We start from the raw sequence: 21,388 nt of genomic DNA, 5'->3' as shown, positions 1-21,388 counted from the left end.
GCAGTAAATTGAGTACAGCTGGAGTTCCCTTCAAGTTCACATGTGCACAAGCATTGCTGAGGAGAAACCTTTATAAAGGGTTTCACAGTGCAACAAACAGACCACACAAAACAGAAAAATTACAGGGAATGTTGAACTGAAAGCAATGCAATATTCAGGCTGATTACAGAAACTTGGGTTTTTTAGCCTGTAATGAAGGTATTTAATAGATAATCTTAGAGGTGCCTATAAGATAGAAGTGCTTAAAAAGAGTGAATCTAGGCTAATAACTTAGAAAATAACACTAAAAGGTAAGGTTTGTCCTGATAGTTAGAAAGTCTTGAGAGCATAATAAACATCTTGTAGGCTGAGACAAAGGTATGGGATTGAAAACTCTGAGCGTGTAAGGTACAGTTGGAGATTGCACTGAGAGGAACTCAACATTCTTGTTAGATGGTTCAAATGCCCTTCCTCAACTGTAACCAACTATTAAGCTTCTTTTTTCGTCAAGTCTTAGAAAAATGACTCTGGCCTGATGCTTCCAAAAGGGCCTTCAAACAAGTTTTAAAAATTTCAGCTCGTTATTTTTACAAATATTAAGCATTAGACCCTTTCTAGACTTACGGCACCCAGCAGTTAATATTTGCAGAATAATTATAAAAAATGTGACTAAGTCCATATTTGCATGATAACTTGCATATACTTTTGCTAGTGTTATACCTCCCTCTCTGATGAACAAATCTGTCTCTTTTGAATATATTTGAGTCTTTTTGAATATTTTCTAATCCATATATCGGCGTGGTTATGGGTTTCATAACAAGAGTGGCTGCCTACTCATGAGACTGTTAGGAGTCCTGTCCTGGTGGTCATTAACCACTATTCCTCAAGCAACATGTGGTATCAGTTATCATTCTTTTGGTATGGTGTATCGCTAACCACCTTGTTTAATGCCATGATGCAATGAGATTGTGCCTCAAAATATTAAGCATATGCTTTACATTGTACAACTTAAGTTAGAGATCCGGAAGACGGAAGACTAAAAACTTAAAACATGGCATTGTGATGTCTAATCTAAACAGCAATAGTTCATTAAATCTAGGGTAAATACTAAGAGGAAACATGATCTATGCTACCTCTCACTTGTGGGAAGCTGGTGGGGAAATGCACATAATGGAATGGGAAGTCTCAGGAGTTGCAAAGAATGATGGGTGGAGTATCTTAATTGGGTGAGAGTTCAAAATCAGGAGTCTCAAAAGTAAGATAAAATTTAATAATTACTTTCTCTGACCTTGAAAAGTGGATTGATCTTCCCAATGGCATGTTGGGAAGCTTTTAATGTAATGTATTTGCATCTCATTAAAAGAACAAGTCATCAGAATGAAATGCTCTGTCCCAGTTACATCCTAGCTTATCAACAAATCGATACATTCAGATACCATGTTGCATGTAAGGTACATGCATCTGGTGAGTTTGACTTCTTCCAGGAATTTGGAGAAAATTTTTGCTACTTTGTCTGTTGTGGTGATATGGCTATGATTTGGAGGTTAGAATGCATTGTACTCTGAGGTCTCCAAGTAGACTGAAAGTGGCAAAGGGGAGAGGGTCAGTGGGACGTGAGTGAAGTACTGCCTATCTGGGGGTGGAAGTATGGCTATTCTACCCTATGCTGCCCTTAGTTCATTTGGGGGATGACTGGAAGGATATGTCACAGAGGGCTGCGTATTCAAGGTGTGGTCGTGCTGTAGTAAATTAATGCCTTGGGGGTCTTTGGTATTGTGCAGCAATGGAAATGGTGACAGAAATGGAGGTAGGGAATAGATTAGGTAGGTTGGGAGTTGAAGATCACATGAGGATTGTAAACTAGTGGGACGGTCATGGAAAATGTGGCAGGTGACCTCAAATGGGAAGGAAGAGAGACAGACTTCCCTATTTAACTGAGCCCTATGTATAAATGGTTGGGATCTGCGGAAACTGGGGAGGTTCAAGAGTAATAGTGGTGACGTGAATGATGACAGCATGGGTGAAAGAGTGGTGAAAACCTGATGCCTGACTGACCATAAAAATGTGTTCATTCTTACAGAGAAGCTGAATTGCACAATTGTTATGTTACTATATTTAAAGTGGGGTGAATTTTCTTTGGGTAGGCAGAGTTGAGGTTTACAATTTTTGGCTGTCTTTGGGAGGTGAAAATGCTTCCTTCCAAACAGCCCAGGAATTTGTGAGGTTCCCCTTGGATGCATGGAGCCAAGCAGACAGGATGGCAGGCTTTGCTGCAGAAGTGGCTTTCCCACAGGTGCCAGGTGAGAGAGATTGCACCCATGCTATCATTGGATCACTGTGGCAACTACCAGCTCTGTATTAACAGCAATGAGTTCCATTCCATTAATGTGCAGCTAATACAAGACTGCACAAGGCAAATATTTCAGGTTTGTGTTTGATACCCAAGTAGTTATTATGAGTTGTGCACTCTTGAGCTGGCTAGATACTCAGAGACCAGAAACAATGGAGGATTGGTGATATAATTGCAAGTCAGTATTGTGTATCTTTCTAGAACTTATGAAAGGTGATAATGGGAGACCAGCATAACGTTCTGGTGGGAGAGGGTGTTCTATTTCTTTAGATTTCAGCCAACCACGCCAGCACCTATTGGTATAATGTGATAGCAAATGTGGCAAGTGAAGATTTATTTCCAGATTCCAGAGGGCTCCAGCTTGTTGTTGGTGTCCTGCACAATAGTGCACCCTCCCTGGTTTGACCAACAGATGGTATTGAGAGTGGGGAGATGGAGAGGCAGGGCACTTCTTGAGTGTCCTGAGATGAAATCTCTGGCATGCTGGCTGGCGCTCTTCCTCCCATTTGGGTAACCCTTTGACGCCACACAAACTCCTTTTGTTGTGAACAAACACCTGGAGGGAGGTCAAAGTGCCTTATCCCCTTCTCTCTATGTCTTTGCTGAGCACTTGTAGCTAGCATGTTGGAATGCATGTCCAAGCGCATAACTGGCAGCCATTGTATGTTCTGTTGGGCCTCTACTGAAGCTGCCATCTTTTCCAAGGAAGCAGCAAGTATTTGCATGCTGGATCCATGGCAGTGGGTAGACATTGGATGGTCCAACTTTTTCTCTGGTCGCACTGCTTGATGTTCTCATGCCTGTCTCTGCATCTGCAGCATGTTGCTTATGGCCCAATAGAGGCCCATCATCTGATTGAAGCTGCCCAGCTGTCTGGTCTCCAGCAGTCCTCTGACTGACTGTGAACTGATATTAATGATGTACTCACCAGACTGTGACCCTGAGTTAACCCTAGACAGTGGACCCGCTGACATGAATCTTTCCGTGCTGGGGCCTCCTTTGAGAGACAGTGTCAGCTCAAAAATGCGTCAACCTTGTAAGTGGAGGGCTGTCCAGGTGACCTTTAAAGATGATATCCAGACTTTTGACCCCAGAAGGTTACAGCAGGGCAAGAACCTCCAACCTGCACCTAGCCCATAAGATTGATCATAGCAATAAGTTGCATCATGTAGACCGAGCTGAAAACTGCATTGCCACTTGGGAAAGAAAAATAAAACTCCACCTTCCCCCATGAAGAAGTGACAACCACTAACTTAGACTACATTATGTCTTTCCATAGTAAGTCATGCTGACTAGTGGTGCCAAGTGCTTGTATTCCAATGTTAATAGTAGTCCTACTTGTATTATTATTATCTTCCTGAGAATATACTTGCTGTAAAGTAGGAATGAATTCAGGAACTTGATGGAGCAAACTGTCTATGAAATTTAAGGAACCTGCCTAGAATTGAATTGAGATAACTGGTCCATAGAATGTAGAAAATGCCTGTTTATGATGTGATTATGGTATGTATAATGCAATTTATTTATATCGTTCATAGCATACTATTAAATGTGTTGTTAACCTATCTACTGGGGACAGGCAGGGAAGTGGAGATGAGAAAACAATTCGATCAGCAAGGATCTTATTAAATGGCAGAGCAGCCTGGAGGCCAAATGGCCTACTCCATTCCTAATTCATATGCTGTATATGCCTAAAGTAATACACCTTCCATGCTGTAGGGATATTTTTAAACTGTGAAGACAAATTACTGCTAGATACAGTAAGTATGAAAATAAATCCCTTTTCTTCTGTTAGAATTTTGAAGCACATTTTTTCCTCAGCAAAGTAGGGATTATTGAATTAGAATGAGAATTACCTTTTACCTTTAGCTTTAGCTTTATTGTCACATACACTGAAATGAGTCCAGTAAAAAGTTTATACTTTGCCATTTAGAGCACCATCTTAGATATAAAGGTACCTAGGTTACAGCTGCTACAGAAAATAGAGAGATAAAATGTCGAGCATCGCAGAACTGGTAAGTCCAGAAGAGCGGTCTTCCAACCATACCTTGCTGGCACCTAGCCTCCAGTCCGCGCCAGGCACTGGCTCCAGACTGCAGTTGGTTTCACCTCGAGGATCATGAGGCTGAGTCCCAGCATGAAATTATAGAATAATAACCTTTTCACAAGTATTATAATCTTATCAGATTTGTATGCATGCATTTTAACAGCACATTAAATACATCAAATGGAGTGCAAGACATGGGTAATTGGACAATTTTAAATCAAGACTAAACAAAGCCATAGAAAATCTATTGTATAAACTACCTTGTGGCTCACGTAATTAAAAAAAGCACCATTTTATTTCTTTGTGTTCAAAGGTTATATAATTTTATGCAATCCTCATTACTCCTATACTAACTAGTGACAGATTTTCATCAATCAGATGAAGTTGAAATTCAAATTTAATTCTGCATCAAACATTGTATACTCACCAGAGGTGATGCAGCTTTACATTCTGTGTGTCTCACTTTACTGACATCATTGATCTTTAAAATCTACCAGCTGTCCGGAGCACTATGGCCTTTTAAGGTAAAAAGTTAACAAATCTTTTTGTTTGGAGTTAAGGGCTTGTCAAGCCTGCAAGTTAGGTTAGACAGTGTTCGAGACAGAGACAGTTGTAAAATTTGGAACCTTAAGCCCTGAGGCTTGAAGGACTGCTATGAATTAATTGTAGAATTTTCAGAACCTTTTTTGTTTGTCTAAGGAAAGCTTTGTTCTAACAGGCAAAATATGATTTACATTGCAAAAAGTTTACTTGGTGCAATGTTCCACTTAGTCACACTGGAGGTATGTTTGGGATGCTTTTGTAAAGAGAATTGTGTAAACACTGGGAATCATTCATATGTATCTCACATTATGGTGATCTACTGCAGACAGTTGGCTGTGTATTCCAGTATGGTCCTACAAACAAAATTAAAATTAGACACACATGAATATTTTTGTGTCCTAATGCTGCCAAATGTCTTCAATGGTGTTCCACTGCGCTGCTCGTGATTTTTAATTTCAAGGACATGTTTGGTTTTGAGATAAGTAACTGCTAGAGGATCAACAGTTACCTTACTAGTAAGGATATTTTAAAAATGGAATGTCTGGGTAGCAGTTCATTGCTGAATGTTAAAACCTTGTTTGAAACAATCGTGTCATTAAGGACTTGGTTCATCTGTTCTGTTGATATTTGACCTGCAAACAAGCCATACCCCAGAATGTGAATTCCACTGTGTACAGCAAAACAAAGACAAGATTGCAGTTATGTTAAAGCAGAAACACAAGTGGATCTCTTCCAATCTGTATGGGATTGGTCTTGCATGAATACTGAAAAATGAAAGAATTACTGATAAAATGCCTCTGAAAGCAGGGTCAGTGCATTTTGTCTATTATCACCAAGGCACCTGCACTGGAAAGGGAGCTGATTTTAGACTCTGGTTTGTGCCAAGTTAATGGTGTTTAGTTGGAAAGCGGGTTGACAGGTAGAGAATTTTGAATGGTCTTGAAATCTTTTTCAGAATTAGAAGGCGAACCAATATTTCAATTCTTAATTTCGTCTGGTGGTAGTTTTGTGTGTGAGTCTCACTGAGAACAGTCTTGACTTTGCCTTGGTGTCCAATTGTGCATAAAGCAAAACCACTTGGATAACATTGGAAGTTTGTTGACAACATTTGTGAAACTGTAGTCCAATAAAAGTCTCAGGCAGGGACGAGAGGGAAATTTGGAGACGAGTGAAGAAAATGAAATCACTTGAGTCACGTCATTTTGTCGGAGAATGAATGCAGAATAATAACATTGCCTCATCTGCTCAGTATTAAAATCCCTGATGACAGATAGTAGGAACATTATGGGTGTGTAGTATAGGTTCTTTTCCTCCTTGCAAAGAAAATAAAACCTGCAGCAGAGCCTAACAGTGCTTCAGTATATTTTGGAACAAAGTAGGAATTTGTGTTTATTGAGAGTGCACAGATAAGAGTGTGGAATTCTGATATGGGAGGAACAAGATGATCAAGGTCTGAATATTCCTAAACTTGTATTTGTTAATTACATTTCCATGTAATATTTAAGTAAGCAAAGTCTGTCATCTTGTTTTCTCTCTCTCAAACGCTGTACCCCTGCCAAGAGGGTAAGCAAATAGCCACCTAGGCTTTTGCCATCTCCCTGTCCATTTGGTGACATTAAAACCTGCTTTATTTTTATTTTGTTTCCTTGGGCAGAGGTTTAGTCTAAGCTTCATGTCTCCCCAGAATAATGTAGCCGAGATCAGGAATACTGCAAATCAAGGATACAGACCTTAACAGTATTTTGTGCCATAATATGGCAGAACTTTTAAAATCACCACTTAAAAATGTAACCAAAGGATGCCAAGACAACGAAGTCTTCAGGTATGAAATAGAATTAGAGACGTGGAAGAGTTAGTTAAGCACTGATGTATTTTTGTCATTTAATTCTGATGAAGGGTTATGCTTGAAATTTCAACATTTTTAATCTTCAGTGGTGATGTTTATCTTAGTGAGTGTTTTGGAATATTTACTTTGTGTTTTATTTTAGGCAGGGTGATTTAAATATCCCCCACCTTTTTAGTGCATTTGTGTTTCGTTGAACCTTAATATACCAAGAAGGCTCGAGGTTCCCTAGGATGATCCCCAATATGGAGGGATTGTCTCATGAACAAAGGCTAAGCAGGTTGGGACGCTGCTCACTGGAGTTCAGAAGAATGAGATGTGATCTCATTGAAACATATTGTGTTGTTAAGGAGCTTGATAGGTTGTGTTGAGGGGATATTTCCCCTTTATAGAGTCTAGGACCAGAGGGCACAATTTCAGAATTGACAGGTATCAATTTTAAGACTGGGATAAGGAGAAATTTCTTCTGAGGGATGAGAGTCTTTAGAAATTGTTAACACAGAGAGCTGTGGGGGCAGAGTTCTTGAGTATATTTTAAGGCTGAGATAGATCTTTGGTCAGTAGGGAAATCCAGGGTTATGGGGAACACACAAAAAAGTGGATGTGAGGATTGCCTGATTAGCCATGTCCTTTAGTAAATAGTGGAGCAGGCTCAAAAGGCTGAATGGCTTACTCATGTTCCTATTTCTTAGGATTTGTGAGACCATACCTGCCTGCAACCAATTTTAACAGAACAAATGGGAGACCAACCACAGCCACTCACAAATATTTTAATATAGTTGTGCATGTCAAATTTTATCCATCTTCCAGATTATACTTGGCTGGCCAGGATTCCATTCTCTCACCTTCCTCCCTAGCCCCCACCTTGCCGCAATCTGCCCATCAACATGTTGTTCACCATTCACACGATGCTGCACTGCCCCATCTCACATGCCTTCTCCAAGCCAAGGAGCAAGAAACCATGTGCTCCTAGACTACGCAGCCTTCTGTATCATTTCTTAGCAGATAGGAAACCAAGTTTGTATATCAGGCTGGCATCTCGGTATGATTCTTGTTAACATGCACTCAGAAGAGTCACACTTCTGCAGCATTCATGGAAGCATGTTCTGGTCCCTAGAAGTACACTACCTGCCAATCTGGAACTCCTGTCATCATAAATATCAGTTTTTTAAAAAAAATCCCCATTTCTTTATTTTCATGAAAAGCCAATGTAATTAAGACGCTTAGTCATACAGATGTACAGCATGGAAACAGACCCTTTGTCCAACTCGTCCATGCCAACCAGATACCCTAAGTAAATCTAGTCCCACTTGCCAGCATTTGACACATATCCCTCTAAACCCTTCCTATTCATATACCCATCTAGATGCCTTTTAAATGTTGTAATTGTACCAGCCTCCTCCACTTCCTCTTGCAGCTTATTCCATACATACACCACTTTCTGTGTGAAAACGTTGCCCCTCAAGTCCCTTTTAAATCTTCCCCTCTCACCTTAAACCTACGCCCTCAAATTTTGGATTCCCCCACCCTGGGGCAAAGACCTTGGCTATTTACCCTGTTTATGCACGTCATGATTTTATAAACCTCTGAAATGTCATTCCTCAGCCTCTGTGTTCTAGGGAAAATAGCCCCAGCCTAATCAGCCTCTCCCTATAGCTCAAATGCTCCAACCCTGGCAACATCTTTGTAAATCTTTCCTCAACCCTTTCAAGTTTCACAACATCCTCCCTGTAGCAGGGAGACCAGAATTGCACACAGTATTCCAATAGTGGCCTGACCAATATCCTGTACAGTGTATACTCAATAAAGGCAAGCATACCAAATGCCACGTTCATTCTCCTGTCTACCTGTGACTTCACTTTGAAGGAACTATGAACCCACACTCCAAGGTTTCTTCATTAAGCAACACTTCCCAGGACCTGACCTTTTTAAGTGTATAGATCCTGCCCTGATTTGCCTTTCCAAAATGCAGCACCTCACATTTTATCTAAATTAAACTCCATCTGCCATTCCTCAGCCCATTGGCCTATCTGATCAAGACCCTGTTGTACTTGGAGGTATCCTTCTTCTCTGTCCAGTACATCTCCAATTTTGGTGTCATCTGCAAACTTACTCACCATACCTCCTGTGTTCACTTCCAAATCATTTATATAAATGACAAAAAGCAGTGGACCCAGCACTGATCCTTGTAGTACACTGTTGGTCTCAGGCCTCCAGTCTGAAAAGCAACCCTCCACCACCACTCTTTATCTTCTACCTTTTAAGCCAGTTCTGTATCCAAATGGCTAGTTCTCCCTGTATTCCACATGATCTAATCTTGCTAACCAGTCTACCATGCAGACCCTTGTCGAACACCTTACAGAAGTCCATATAGATCATGTCCACAGCTCTGCCCTCACAATCTTCTTCGTTACTTCGTCAAAAAACTCCAAGTTCATGAGACACTATTTCCCATGCACAAAACCATGTTGACTATCCCTAATCAGCCCTTGCCTTTCTAAATGCATGTAAATCCTGTCCCTCAGGATTCCCTCCAACAACTTGCCCACCATTGATGTCAGGCTCACTAGTCAATAGTTCCCTGGTTTTTCCTTACCACCTTTCTTAAATAGTTGCACCATGTTAACCAACCTCCCAGTCTTCTGGCACCTCACCTGTGGCTATTGATGATACAAATATCTCAGCAAGGGGCCCAGCAATGGCTTCCCATAGGGTTCTATGGTACACCTGATCAGGCCCCAGGGATTTATCTACCTTTATGCATTTTTAAAACATCCAGCACCACCACATCTAATATGGACATTTTTCAAGAGGTCACCATTTATTTCCCCACAATCTCTATCTTCCACACCCTTCCACACAGTAAACAATGATGCAAAATTCTTATTTAGTATCTCCCCCATCTCCTGCAGTACCATACATGGCTGGCCTTGCTGATTTTCAAGGGGCCCTATTCTCTCCCTAGTCACTCATTTGTCCTTTAATGTATTTGTAGAATCCCTTTTGGATTCTCCTTAACCCTATTTGCCAAAGCTATTTCATGTCCCCTTTTTGCCCTCCTGATTTCCCTCTTAAGTATACACCTACTGCCTTTATACTCTTCTCGGCATTCACTCGATCCCTGTGATCTATACCTGACATGGTCAGGAATAAGAAGGAAGGCTAAAACCTTAATTTCTCTAGTCATCCAGCACTCCATACACATGAGCCTCGCCCTTCCCCCTGACAGGAACATACTGTCTCTGGACTCTCATTTTTGAAGGCTTCCCATTTTCCAGCTGTGCCTCTACCTGAAAACATTCCACCACCACCACCACACTTTTAGATCCAGTCTATTCTTTTCCATCATTATTTTAAAACTAATAGAATTATAGTCACTGGGCCCAAAGTGCTTCCCCACTGACAGCTCAGTCACCTGGCCTGCTTGATTTCCCAAGAATAGGTCAAGTTTTGCACCTTCTCTAGTCGGTACACCCACAAACTGAATCAGAAAATTTTCTTGTACACACACATTCCTCTCCATTGAAGTCTTTAACACTGTGGCCGTCCCAGTTCGTGTTTGGAAAGTTAATCCCCTATCATAATCACCCTATTATTTTTGATGATAACTGAGATCTCCTTACAAATTTGTTTCTCAATTTCTCACTGACTACTGTGGGGTTTATAGTACACTCCCAATAAGGTGATTATCCCTTTCTTCTTTCAGTTCCACCCAAATAACTTCCCTGGATGTATTGCCAAGAATATCCTGTCTAAATACAGCCATAATGTTATCCCTAATCAAAAATGCTACTCCCCTTCCTCTTTTACCCTCCCATTCGGTCCTTCCTATAGCGTCTATACCCTGGAACGTTAAACTGCCAGTGCTGCCCATCCCCTGAGCTAATCTCTGTAATTGCTATGATATCCCAGTCCCATGTTCCTAACCATGCCCTGAGTTCATTTGCCTTACCTGTTTGGCCTCTTGTATTGAAATAAATGCAGTTTAATGAGTCCTAACTTGTTCTGTATTTTGTTCTTGCCTGCCCTGACTGTTCGAGTTACTCCTTTTCCCAACTGCACCAACCTCAGACTGATCCCTTTCCTCACTATCTTCCTAGGTCCCACCACCGTGCCTCCTCTCCACCCGCTCCCACACTAGTTTAAGTCCTCCTGAGCATCTCTCGCAAATCTCCCCACATTATATTAGTCCTCTTCCAATTCGGGTGCAATCTGTCTTCCTTACACAGGCCACTTCTACCCCAGAAGAGATCCCAATGACCCAAAAATGTGAATACTTCTCCTCTGCACCAGCTCCTCCACCATGTATTCATCTGTTTTATCCTCTTATTCCTATCCTGATTAGCCCATGACACTGGGAGTAATCCAGATATTTCTTCCCTCGAGGACCAACTTTTTAAATTCCTGCCTAACTTCCCATATTCTGTCCTCAGAATCTCATCCTTTTCTCTTCCTATTTTTGTCAGTTACAATGAGTACAACAACCTCCTGCTGGTCCCTGTCCCATTTTGAGAATAGTCTGCACCCTCTCCAAGATATCTTTGATCCTGCCTCCTGGGAGGCAACACGCCATTCTGATGTCTTCCTGTCAGCTGCAGAATCGACTGTTTGTGCCTCTGACTAGAGAGTCTGCTTACACAATCAATCACTTGGACCATGACATACCCCTCATTACATTAGAGCCAATTTCAGTACCAGAAATCTGGCTGTCAGTGCTACATTCCCCTAAGAGTCAATCACCCCTTATGTTTTCCAAAACAGCATACTTGTTTGAGATGGGGATAGCCATAGGAGACTTCTGCACTACCTGCCTGCCCCTCCTACCTTTCCTGGAGGTCACCATCTACCTGACTCTGTATTTTTAGCTTATCTCTGTCCTACCCTCTAGCTCCTGTAAATTCCTCATTGTCTCTAACTGCTGCTCCAACCGATCCATGTGAATCTTATTGGATTGCAACCAAACACACTTTCACAATCATCAGTAACAACATGGAAACTTTCCCTAATCTCCCACATACAACAGGAAGAATCCATCACTCTGCTAAAGGTCATCTTTGCATCTTAACAATCTACAGACCCAGAAAATAGCAGTCTTACTGCTTGAGGCTAGCATAATGTTTTTATATTTTTAAAGTTTAATCAAGAGTCTGATCTCAATGACAACATATAGTCAGAAAAATGCCCCACTCTACTCAGTATTGTAGAATTCCAAAAGAAAAACAGTAAGGTTATCTTTTAAAAAGCCACTTAGCTGCTCCCCTGCTGTCAGCTCCCTCACACAGGTTTCTTCAAAGTCAGCTGTGAGTTTGGCTGTTTGTTTGTTTTTCTTAGAATGAACTCAGATGTCCAGAGATACTTGAAACCAGATAGCAAAAGCAGCAGCTGTGCAGGTTGCTGCTGGATCAGGCAGCCATGTAGGTTTCTTTCTCCGTTTGAATCACTGGCCGTGTGGTCACTGCCTTTATGTCTCTTGTCGGCGATGCATTTATCCTCTGGACGAAGCAGTGAATTTGCAATGTGACAAGTTTTTGTATGGACGGTTTCCATTGTGGATATAAACATTGGAAAATGTTGACTGGAAGGTCACGCCTATACATGATTGTAATTATGTTACTACTCAATCTCTTCTACTGTTTTCCATAGTCTGTTAATAATGGTCTTTCTGGACTATAAAGACAGCCTTTCTTTTCTTTTACATCTGACTTCCATTGTTCTGTATGCAAGTATACACACATGTTCTTCCCCTTTTTTTTTTTTTGTTTAATTTTTCTCCGTCTTTTTCTCATTCATCTTTTCTTTCCTTGCCTTGAAGGGTCAGGAGGGATGGAAGCTGAGGCTGCACGGAGAAGAAAGAGGCTTCAAGGGGTGAGACCAGAAAGAGGGTGAGGTTATGAATTGGGGTGATCAGTAACAGGGCAAGGCCATGAGTGGAATGGTCAGAGAGGGAGAGATGGCAAAGCTATGAGAATAACACTCAGTCAATCTGCAACTTGGGAGGCTAGGGAAGGGTCCCGGCCTGAAACGTCAGTTTTCCTGCTCCTCTGATGCTGCCTGGCCTGCTGTGTTCCTCCAACTCCACACTGTGTTATCTCTGACTCCAACTTTGGCAGTTCTTACTATCTCAAGGGAAGGATGGAGCCTGATTCTGTGAAGTGATTGGCCAGGGAGGTATGGAAGGCAAGGCTACAAGCTGCTGGTCAGTGATGAAGGATCGGGTTGACTCGGTCTGGGAGCTGTACATGAGGGAAAACATTTCATGATTACATGCTGGCATAAGGTATGTGAGTGAGACTACAAGGAAAAATTAAGTGGCATCAATAAATTTAACATGGTCTAAAAGTCTTTATTAGTCAGTGCATTGAGTATAGGAGTTTGGATGTCATGTTGCAGCTGTACAGGACATTGGTTGGACACTTTTGGAATACTGCCTTCAATTCTGGTACCCTTGCTGTAGGAAAGATGGTGTGAAACTTGAAAGGGTTCAAAAGATTTACAAGGCTATTGCCAGGAATTGGAGAGTTTGAGCTATAGGGAGAGGCTGAATAAGGCGGGGCCTCTTTTTCTCGAGCATTGGAGGCTGAGGGGTGACCTTTTATAGAATTTTAAGGGGCATGGATAAGGTGAATAGTCAAGGTCTTTCCCCAGAGTAAGGAAGTCCAGAACTAGAGGGCATTGGTTAAAGGTGAGGGGGAAAAGATTTAAAAGGGACCTAAGGGGCAAGTTTTTCATGCAGAGGGTTGTGCATGTATGGAATGAGCTGCCAGAGGAAATGGTGGAGGCTGGTATAATTATAACATTTAAAACGCATCTGGATGGGTATATGAATAGGAAGGGTTTCGAGGGATATGGCCAAATTCTGGCAAATGTGACTTTTTAAATTCATTAACAGGACAAGGGCATTGCTGGCTAGGTAGCATTTATTGCCCAAAGGGCAGTTCAGAGTTAACTCCATTGCTGTGGGTCTGGAGTCACATGTAGGCCAGACTAGGTAAGGATGGCAGTTTCCTTCCCTAAAAGATATTAGTGAACCAGATGGGTTTTCCTAACATTCAACAATGGATTCATGGTTATCATTAGATTCTTAATTCCAGATATCTTATTGAATTCAAATTCCACCATCTGTCATGGCAGGATTCGAACCTTGGTCCCCAGAACGTTCTCCGGGTCTCTGGATTAACAGTCCAGTGATAATACTGCTAGGCCATTGCCTTCCCATGCCAATTAGATCGATTTTAGGATATCTAGTCAGCATGGACGAGTTGGACCAAAGGGTCTGTTTCCATGCTGTATATTAAAAGCCACTAAATATCATAACATATTAATACAAGCATTGGCATAAAATTGACAGACAACATAAAATATAACTACAAACAGTTTAATCAGATCTAGGGTTAAAATAAGTATAGAAGCTTCAACACAAGTGTTCCTAATTTTTGATTAAGAATGAAATCTGAAATCTGTAGATAATGGGAGTTAAGTGAAACATTTAATTTAAATTCTGTATAAGATAATTCCAAATCAGTATAAAGGGCTGATTGGTGAGTCATTCTTTCAAGTTGGTTAACAATCTAATAAATATAGGCCTGGCAGATCATCATAGTTCCATCGAAAGCAAATCTGCTCCATATGAGAACTTCAGGATGCCTCTTAGGCTCTAAAATCTGAATTAAATGTTCTTTTCTACTCAAATTCGTTGTGGTTATGTTGCTTGATTAATGAAAATCTCTCAAATGAATAATTAACAGTGAAAAGGGAAATTACATAATCGTAAGTATGATTTTGATTAAATATGTTTGAAGAGAATTTCTGTGCATTTAAGATAATCAAAGAAACGGGCATAAGAATCAACCACTTGTCCAGGAATTATCAGCTGGAGGAATTCATGGTTTTGCTTTTGAGCAGCAGCAGTCATTGTGTGCATCCTTGAAGCTAAGAATAATGTAGATAATACATTTCTTGACAGAGAAGAGGTTGCATGACCAGAGATCATGATCCATATTGGCACGCAACATTATAAATACAACGAGCCCTGCAGCAGAGATAAGGGAGATAAGAACGGAGGACCTTAGTTAGTCTCCCCATTACTTCCAGTTCCAACTGTGAATGAATATAAAAATAGGAGGTTAGAGCAGCTGGAGAGATGGTGGAGGAGGGATGGCATTAGATTCCTGGGACTGGCTCTGGGAGAGACTGGAGCAGTACAGGCCTGGTGGGTTGCACTTGTCAGAACTATGACCTTGTGGATAAATTTCCTTGTGTTGTTGAAGGAAATATAGGTGCAGGAAGAGGCTGTTCAGTCCTTCAAGCCTGCTGCGCTGTTCAGTATGATCATAGCTGATGATACAACTCAGTACCCTGTTTCCAATTTCTTCCCATTCCTTTTGATCCCTTTAGCTCTAAGAACTACATCGAAATCCTCATTGACAGCATCCAGTGTTTTAACCTTACCTGCTTTTTGTGGCAGAGAATTCCACAGGCTCCAGTGAAATGAGGAAATTTCTCCTTATCCAACTTGGCAGGAGGATGAACATCAGGTTGTCATTATTATAAAAGTGAATTAAGGCATAAAGGATTGAAAGGGATACAAATAGCACTGGAATAAGAAATAGTGAAATATTAAGTAAGAGTGAGGATATGCAATGAAGTATAAATTATTAGATTTATTGTGTGTGTGTGTATGTATGTAAATACATGGTCTGGCAAGTAAGTTTGGTGAGCTGTCAGTGCAGATAACCACATAATATGATGTTGCAGAGCTAAAGGAGAACTGGTTCAAAATGTTCAGGACTGGATCCCCTTATTTCTGGATTAAAGGTGTTCTGGAAAGAAAAAGGGTTGTTTAAGAAGCTAATTGTAGAGCTGGAAAGAGGGTGTTCTAGAGTGATTAAAGTTCAGAATTCATTTCCTTAGGGGTGAGGAACAATGTCTGCACACCTGGATATGTTCAAAAGATCACCAAATACTGGGAATGAAATAGAGAAACTAGCTTCTGAGAAAATTAGAGAGGTCCATAAACTACAATGTTTTTGTCATCTTGGACTTTATACTCGTGTAGGGTAGGATACTAATAATGTGAAATAAAATGATGGATAATAGATTCTGAAATGAACTCAAGAAATCTGTGGTTCAATATGTTCCTGGCCCAACAAAGGAGGTAACGTTGCTGGATTGGGTTGTAGGAAGTGAGCTGAGTCAAGTGAATCAAGGGTCAATAGGAAAACATTTAGAAAGAGTAAGGATTGTACTATTAGGTTTCTTTTTAAGTTGTATACTGGTTTTATGATGAGCCAGATAAATATTTTGAATCCACTTTGTTTTCAGTACAAAAGAATCAAGATTGAAAGAATTTAAGTCAGAAAACATCAGTGTTAAGTTCAGAAGCAAGTTTAGTTCCTCTCCTAGAAGGAATTCAAGGCAGTTGAGGGAACCAATTAATTCAACAGAAGGGTTTAGTTTGTTAGTTTTCCAAGCCAGGCTGGTTTAGTTAGAAATCTGCAAGTTATTAGAACTGAGAAAACTTAGGCTGTCAGATTGGTGAAAAGTTCATTTTGGTAGACGTGGAAAGGAGAAACTGAATTGTCTCCACAATCCATGGCAAAGAAGCAATAAGGACTCAATGAAGTAGAAACTTGAGTTAGAGGTGTAATTTCTCTGGACTTGATCATCTATAAGAAGTTGTATTAGGGAGCATGTTGAAGATGTTTTGAGATCTTTCTGACCATTTTCAATAGTTAGACATCTAGGTTTGTATTTTAAACTTTTTTTGTGTAATAAACTCCTGCTCTGTTAAAGAAAATGTTATGTGATTGTCAGTAACATGTCACCTAACTGGCAAAACAAACAAGCAAACATATTCTGGCAATGACTTGTTCAGTAGTGACTTGGGATCGTAACAAAGGTACTATTTCATCATGCTTTTGACAGTAAGTACTTGAGATGCTACATGGGTTAACATAAATAAAGCCTGCTTGTACATAAGTTACTAGGAACAGCTGAGATGCATTTGAGGATGCTGAGGGAAGTAGAGAGAAAATTGCAGGTGTTGAGGCAATGATTTTGCAATCCTGTTCAGATACCGGGCTGGTGCCAGAGAACTGGAGCATCGCAAATATTGCACCTTTTTTCCAAAACAAATGCTGGGGTAAACCCAGGAACTACAAACTAACCAGTTTAAACCGTCGTGAAAAACTTTTAAGAATGATGAGAATCTGGGGCTAAGTTAACAGTCACTTGGACAAATGTGAATTAAGAAAGTCTGTTGGAACTTATTAGTCCTGGGATGGCAGGGCTGACATATGAGAAGATTTTGAGTCTGTTAGGATTATATTCCCTGGAGTATAAAAGAATGAGGTGGGATCTCAATGAAACTTAAAATTGTAATGCACCAGATATGTTCGATGCAGGATGTTCCCAATGGTGGGTTAGTCCTGCCATCCCAGGAATCAATTTGGTAAACATTCAGTGCACTCCCTCAATAGTAAGGACATCATCCTTCAGATAGAGACTAAAACTGCACACAATATTCCAAATATAGCCTCATCAATGGCCTGTATGATTGCAGTAAGACATCCTTCTCCTTGTACGTTAATGTTCTCATTGTGAAGGCCAACATAAAGTTTGCCTTCTTTACTGCCTACTGTACTTGCACACTTCATTTCATCAACTGGTGCGCAAAGACACCCAAGTCTTGTTGAACACTTCCCCCTCTCAATTTACAGCCATTCCCTGCTTTCATAATTTTGCTACCACATGGATAGCCATTCCCCACAGATGCAAATTTTTGAGGCTGTGTAAGATTAGCAGAGTTGGTTTTGTAAAGAGCTGGTATATTCGCAGTAGCCTGATTGGCGCCTTTGTGTTAAAATTATTCAATGGTTCTATGATTCTAGTTAAGGTATTAAGACAGCAAGTGTAAATTTTTTATTGAGAAAGATGTGGTCTTTGTTTTGTTTGACTCCGTATTTTGTATGTTTAAAAATAGGGTTTCAATATCCACTTCCATTATAGAAGTAATAATTTACAATAGAAACTTTTTCTGCGGGGACCCCAATTTACAAACATCTGGCTTGCAAGCATTCATACTTATGAATGCATTCTCAAGTTTGGGTGTAGCTTTAACGATCCGATTATATAAACATTTCCTGCACTTACAAATGGCAACTTTGTCCTGCATTGAATTCTGACTTGTGTACAAAGCATTTGCGGACAGACTCAAACCAATTCACACCCTGTAAATAGCAATTGGCAATTGCACGGTAGCAAAATTGTCCAGACCCAAGATACCTGATGTATTTCTTATTTACTGTAATTAAGATATACTGATGATAAACACCCTGGTGTTCCAGCTTAAATTACATCTTGTAGAGTAATTGTGTGAATGTGAAGAAACCAGGCTTGACTGTTATAAACATTTGAACTGTGGAATGTCAGCTTTTTAAAGAATATCCCTTACTGTCTTAGAAGTAAATCAAATCTGGTGCGACTGTGTCACAACCATTCAGATTTTAGCTGGAGGAGCACAGCAGCCCAGGCAGCATCATGTATACATGGAACTACCAGGACTGTAATCCCATTGAAAACTGCTTTGCTAGGTGCTTATTCTAAGATATTGAAGAGTTGTTTTCTTGTATTAATTAATTCTGCATAGAACTGCATGCTGGAATTGATTTCAAAGCTGGATACATTTTATTACTATTTCTGCAAAGTAATAAAAACAATTAGTTACTTTTTTGTGATAACTGTTTCCTGTTTTCTCTTCTCAGTGCAAGATGGGTAACTCAGACAGCCAGTACAATCTGCAAGGAACTAAAGGCAATATTGAGGGGAAGTCGATGCCTGTTGGCAGGCAGAAATCATGTGCTCTCAAAATTCGAAGTGTTCATGCCAATGATGAAAAGTCACGCTCTTCTTTTGGTTGGGGATATAGTGGCAGCAACATAGGTTACAAAGCAAGGTCTCTGGGCAAAAACTGCCTTTTTCAGCACAAAAGCAACCAACGATACACTTTCTATAGTTCTTCACGTCAAAGCGAGCCTATGATGAGTAATAGTAAAGCATACGTCAGATGCCTTCAGGGTCACCTGGGGAAATATGATCACGCGAATGATAAATTATCTGCAAACAGTTTTCGTTGCTTTCATCTTAACAAAACAGACAATCACACTAAAGCTCCAGAGTACAATGAGTATGTTTTAAATGGACATAGGATAACTGAAAATATAACTCAATTCAAGAAACCAGAAGGAGAAAGCAGTCCAAAGGTTCTCATCAAAACTTTGGGAAAATTTGATGGGGATGCAAGGGTTGAGTTTCACAGTGGCAGTGGTGATGGTGTCAGCAAAGCACCCTGTGATGAATCCCAAGGGCCAGTTCAGCTTTTGAGATATTCTCCTGCAATGGAATTGAGTAAACAAAATGATGTGCAATTTGATGGTAGTAAAGGAAACCGAATGGACCAGAGTGCTTTGCTTGGTGAGGAACGATTAAAATCGAGCAAAGGTAGCTCGATCAGCTCTGAATATTCCTGGCCGGAGTTACCCTGGGGACACCATGCTTACACCAGTGATTTTGATAAAATGCACATAATTGAGAAAGCTACTGAGACAAGTAATCTTGAAAGCATTTTACCAAATAATGAACATCTCTTCCAAAGATCATCTCTCTCTTCTCTGCAAATGCTATACAATGATGCTGGTGTAGGACTTTGCATACCTTCAGGGAATGAATTTTCAGAAAGCTACAGAAACATGGCTTTTAATCCTCACAATTTGTTTGAGAGAAAATTTTCTAATTGCATGAGTGCTCTATCTGACGAAGAGGATAGAGGAAGCACACAATATACCTCTTATACACTTCCATGTCGAAAGCCCAAACACCTCTGTGATGATGGCTCTTCAAGAGTTGCCCTAAAAGGTCGAATGCGGCGTTTAAGTGCTTGGACTGGCAGCCTCACAAGAAAGAAGAGGAAACTACAGGTACGTAACCTTTTTGGTTTGGTGGAGTTTGAAAGTTATGACGTTGTTCTAATTTGAAATGGCATTCACATTAAATGCTCTCAGAAGAGGAATGCTCTAATGTTAGAACCGTTAATGGATTGTTAAATGTGAATTTTAAAATTAACCTTGAATTACATAAACCTTCAGAAAAGATTCTATGCTGGTCTACTGATTTTGTACTCCTATACTGCAGTGCTGTAATCAGCTTCTATTATAGTAACAATGCCATTCAAATATCAATGTTGGTTTTATTGTCATAATTAATAAAATAAAGACCATTATGCATTCTGATCACCTCATCACTTTCCCTCAGTACTTTTTCTGATTTGCTTCCTGATCCATGTCCTATCTTAATTTTATTTAAATTTTATTCTCTATTGTACTTGAATACATCATTCGAAACAAATTAATGTTTCAAATGTCAAATCAGTTTGCTTAGTGGTCCCCCAAATTTCTGGGAAGCAATCGAATGCTTTTTACTATCTCTAAAGTCTTTTATGAGTAAATGTGATAGCTAAAATAGAGTACTATATCATGGGAAGAAGCCCATTGTGTCTGTGCTAGTCATCCAACGCCTGACTACTCCTCTAATCGCATTTTCCAGTACTTGGCCCATAACCTCGTGTGCTATGGCATTTCAAGTGTTTGCCTTGGGGCAGAGAAGGAAAGTGAACAACACCAGTCTCTCTCTTTATAACTGAATTGCTCCAGCTTGGGCAACATCCTCATGAATTTCTGTATACCCTCTCCAGTGGAGTTGCATCCTTACAATAGTTTAGTGACCAGAACAACACTTCTCCAGCTGTTGCCTAACCAAGTCCTGTACGATTCCATCTTAACTTCCCAGCTCTTGTATGCTATACCTCTTTATTTCTATTCATCTATATTCTGCACCTGGTCATGGTCATTATTTGATACTTTGCTGCGTCAAGCAGGAAAGATGCTGCCAAATGTGTCTCCCCTCCCTGAAGAAGTATTCCCTGGATGTCGCCATTCCTCTGTGCTAAAATTGTAATTGACTAAAATAAAAATATCTATTCCTGGAAAATAATGCAGATTCTACACAATAGCTTGTTATCACACCCCCCCATGGGAACCAAAGACATTTTAAAAGATAAATTACAAAATCAAATAATGCAAATAAACTAGTGGACAAGATTTCATTTTTAAGGAATTTACTGTAACAAGCAATCTAAAATTAACTTAAGTCATACATTAAGTGATATACCAGTGTATACATTATAATACAACTGGAAGGTATCTTCTGAAAACCTTTTACTGTGTACTGTGTTGCCGGCAGATTCATGACATTAAATGACTAGTCCCATAGACGCTCCTTGCTCACCAGCAAAATTCCCTTCTCCACATCATTCAATGTCAAAACTTCCAGTTCCTTTTAACAGTTGTTCCACTCCATTTGAGCTTTCTGGATGCACCTATAAAGTGCAAAATTGACCTCTGACTTTCAATTCCTTAAACCTTTAAAAGACTCATCAATTTTTATTCCATTTCTTTTTAACAGAAACCAAAATCTCACCAGCATCTTGTTTAACCATTTACACATGAACACCTGACTCCATTTTTCTCAACAGCAGCAGCACCATTGTCTGTGTCTCAAATACTGATGTACT

General features: G+C 40.1%; 1 protein-coding gene across 1 annotated transcript in view; it reads left to right on the top strand.

Moving 5' to 3' along the window:
- The window catches only part of tiam2a (TIAM Rac1 associated GEF 2a), a 358,836-nt gene that overhangs the window by 116,836 nt on the left and 220,612 nt on the right, over nt 1-21,388 (top strand). Inside the window, exon 2 of the mRNA XM_048601453.1 lies at nt 18,525-19,736. Within this exon, the coding sequence (XP_048457410.1) occupies nt 18,525-19,736 (1,212 nt within the window). The remainder of the gene's footprint in view (nt 1-18,524; nt 19,737-21,388) is intronic.

The sequence above is a fragment of the Rhincodon typus genome, chromosome 9 (genome assembly GCF_021869965.1).
Source record: "Rhincodon typus isolate 14 chromosome 9, sRhiTyp1.1, whole genome shotgun sequence".
NCBI classification, from domain to species: Eukaryota; Metazoa; Chordata; class Chondrichthyes; order Orectolobiformes; family Rhincodontidae; genus Rhincodon; species Rhincodon typus.
This window is presented reverse-complemented; position numbering and strand designations above follow the sequence as displayed.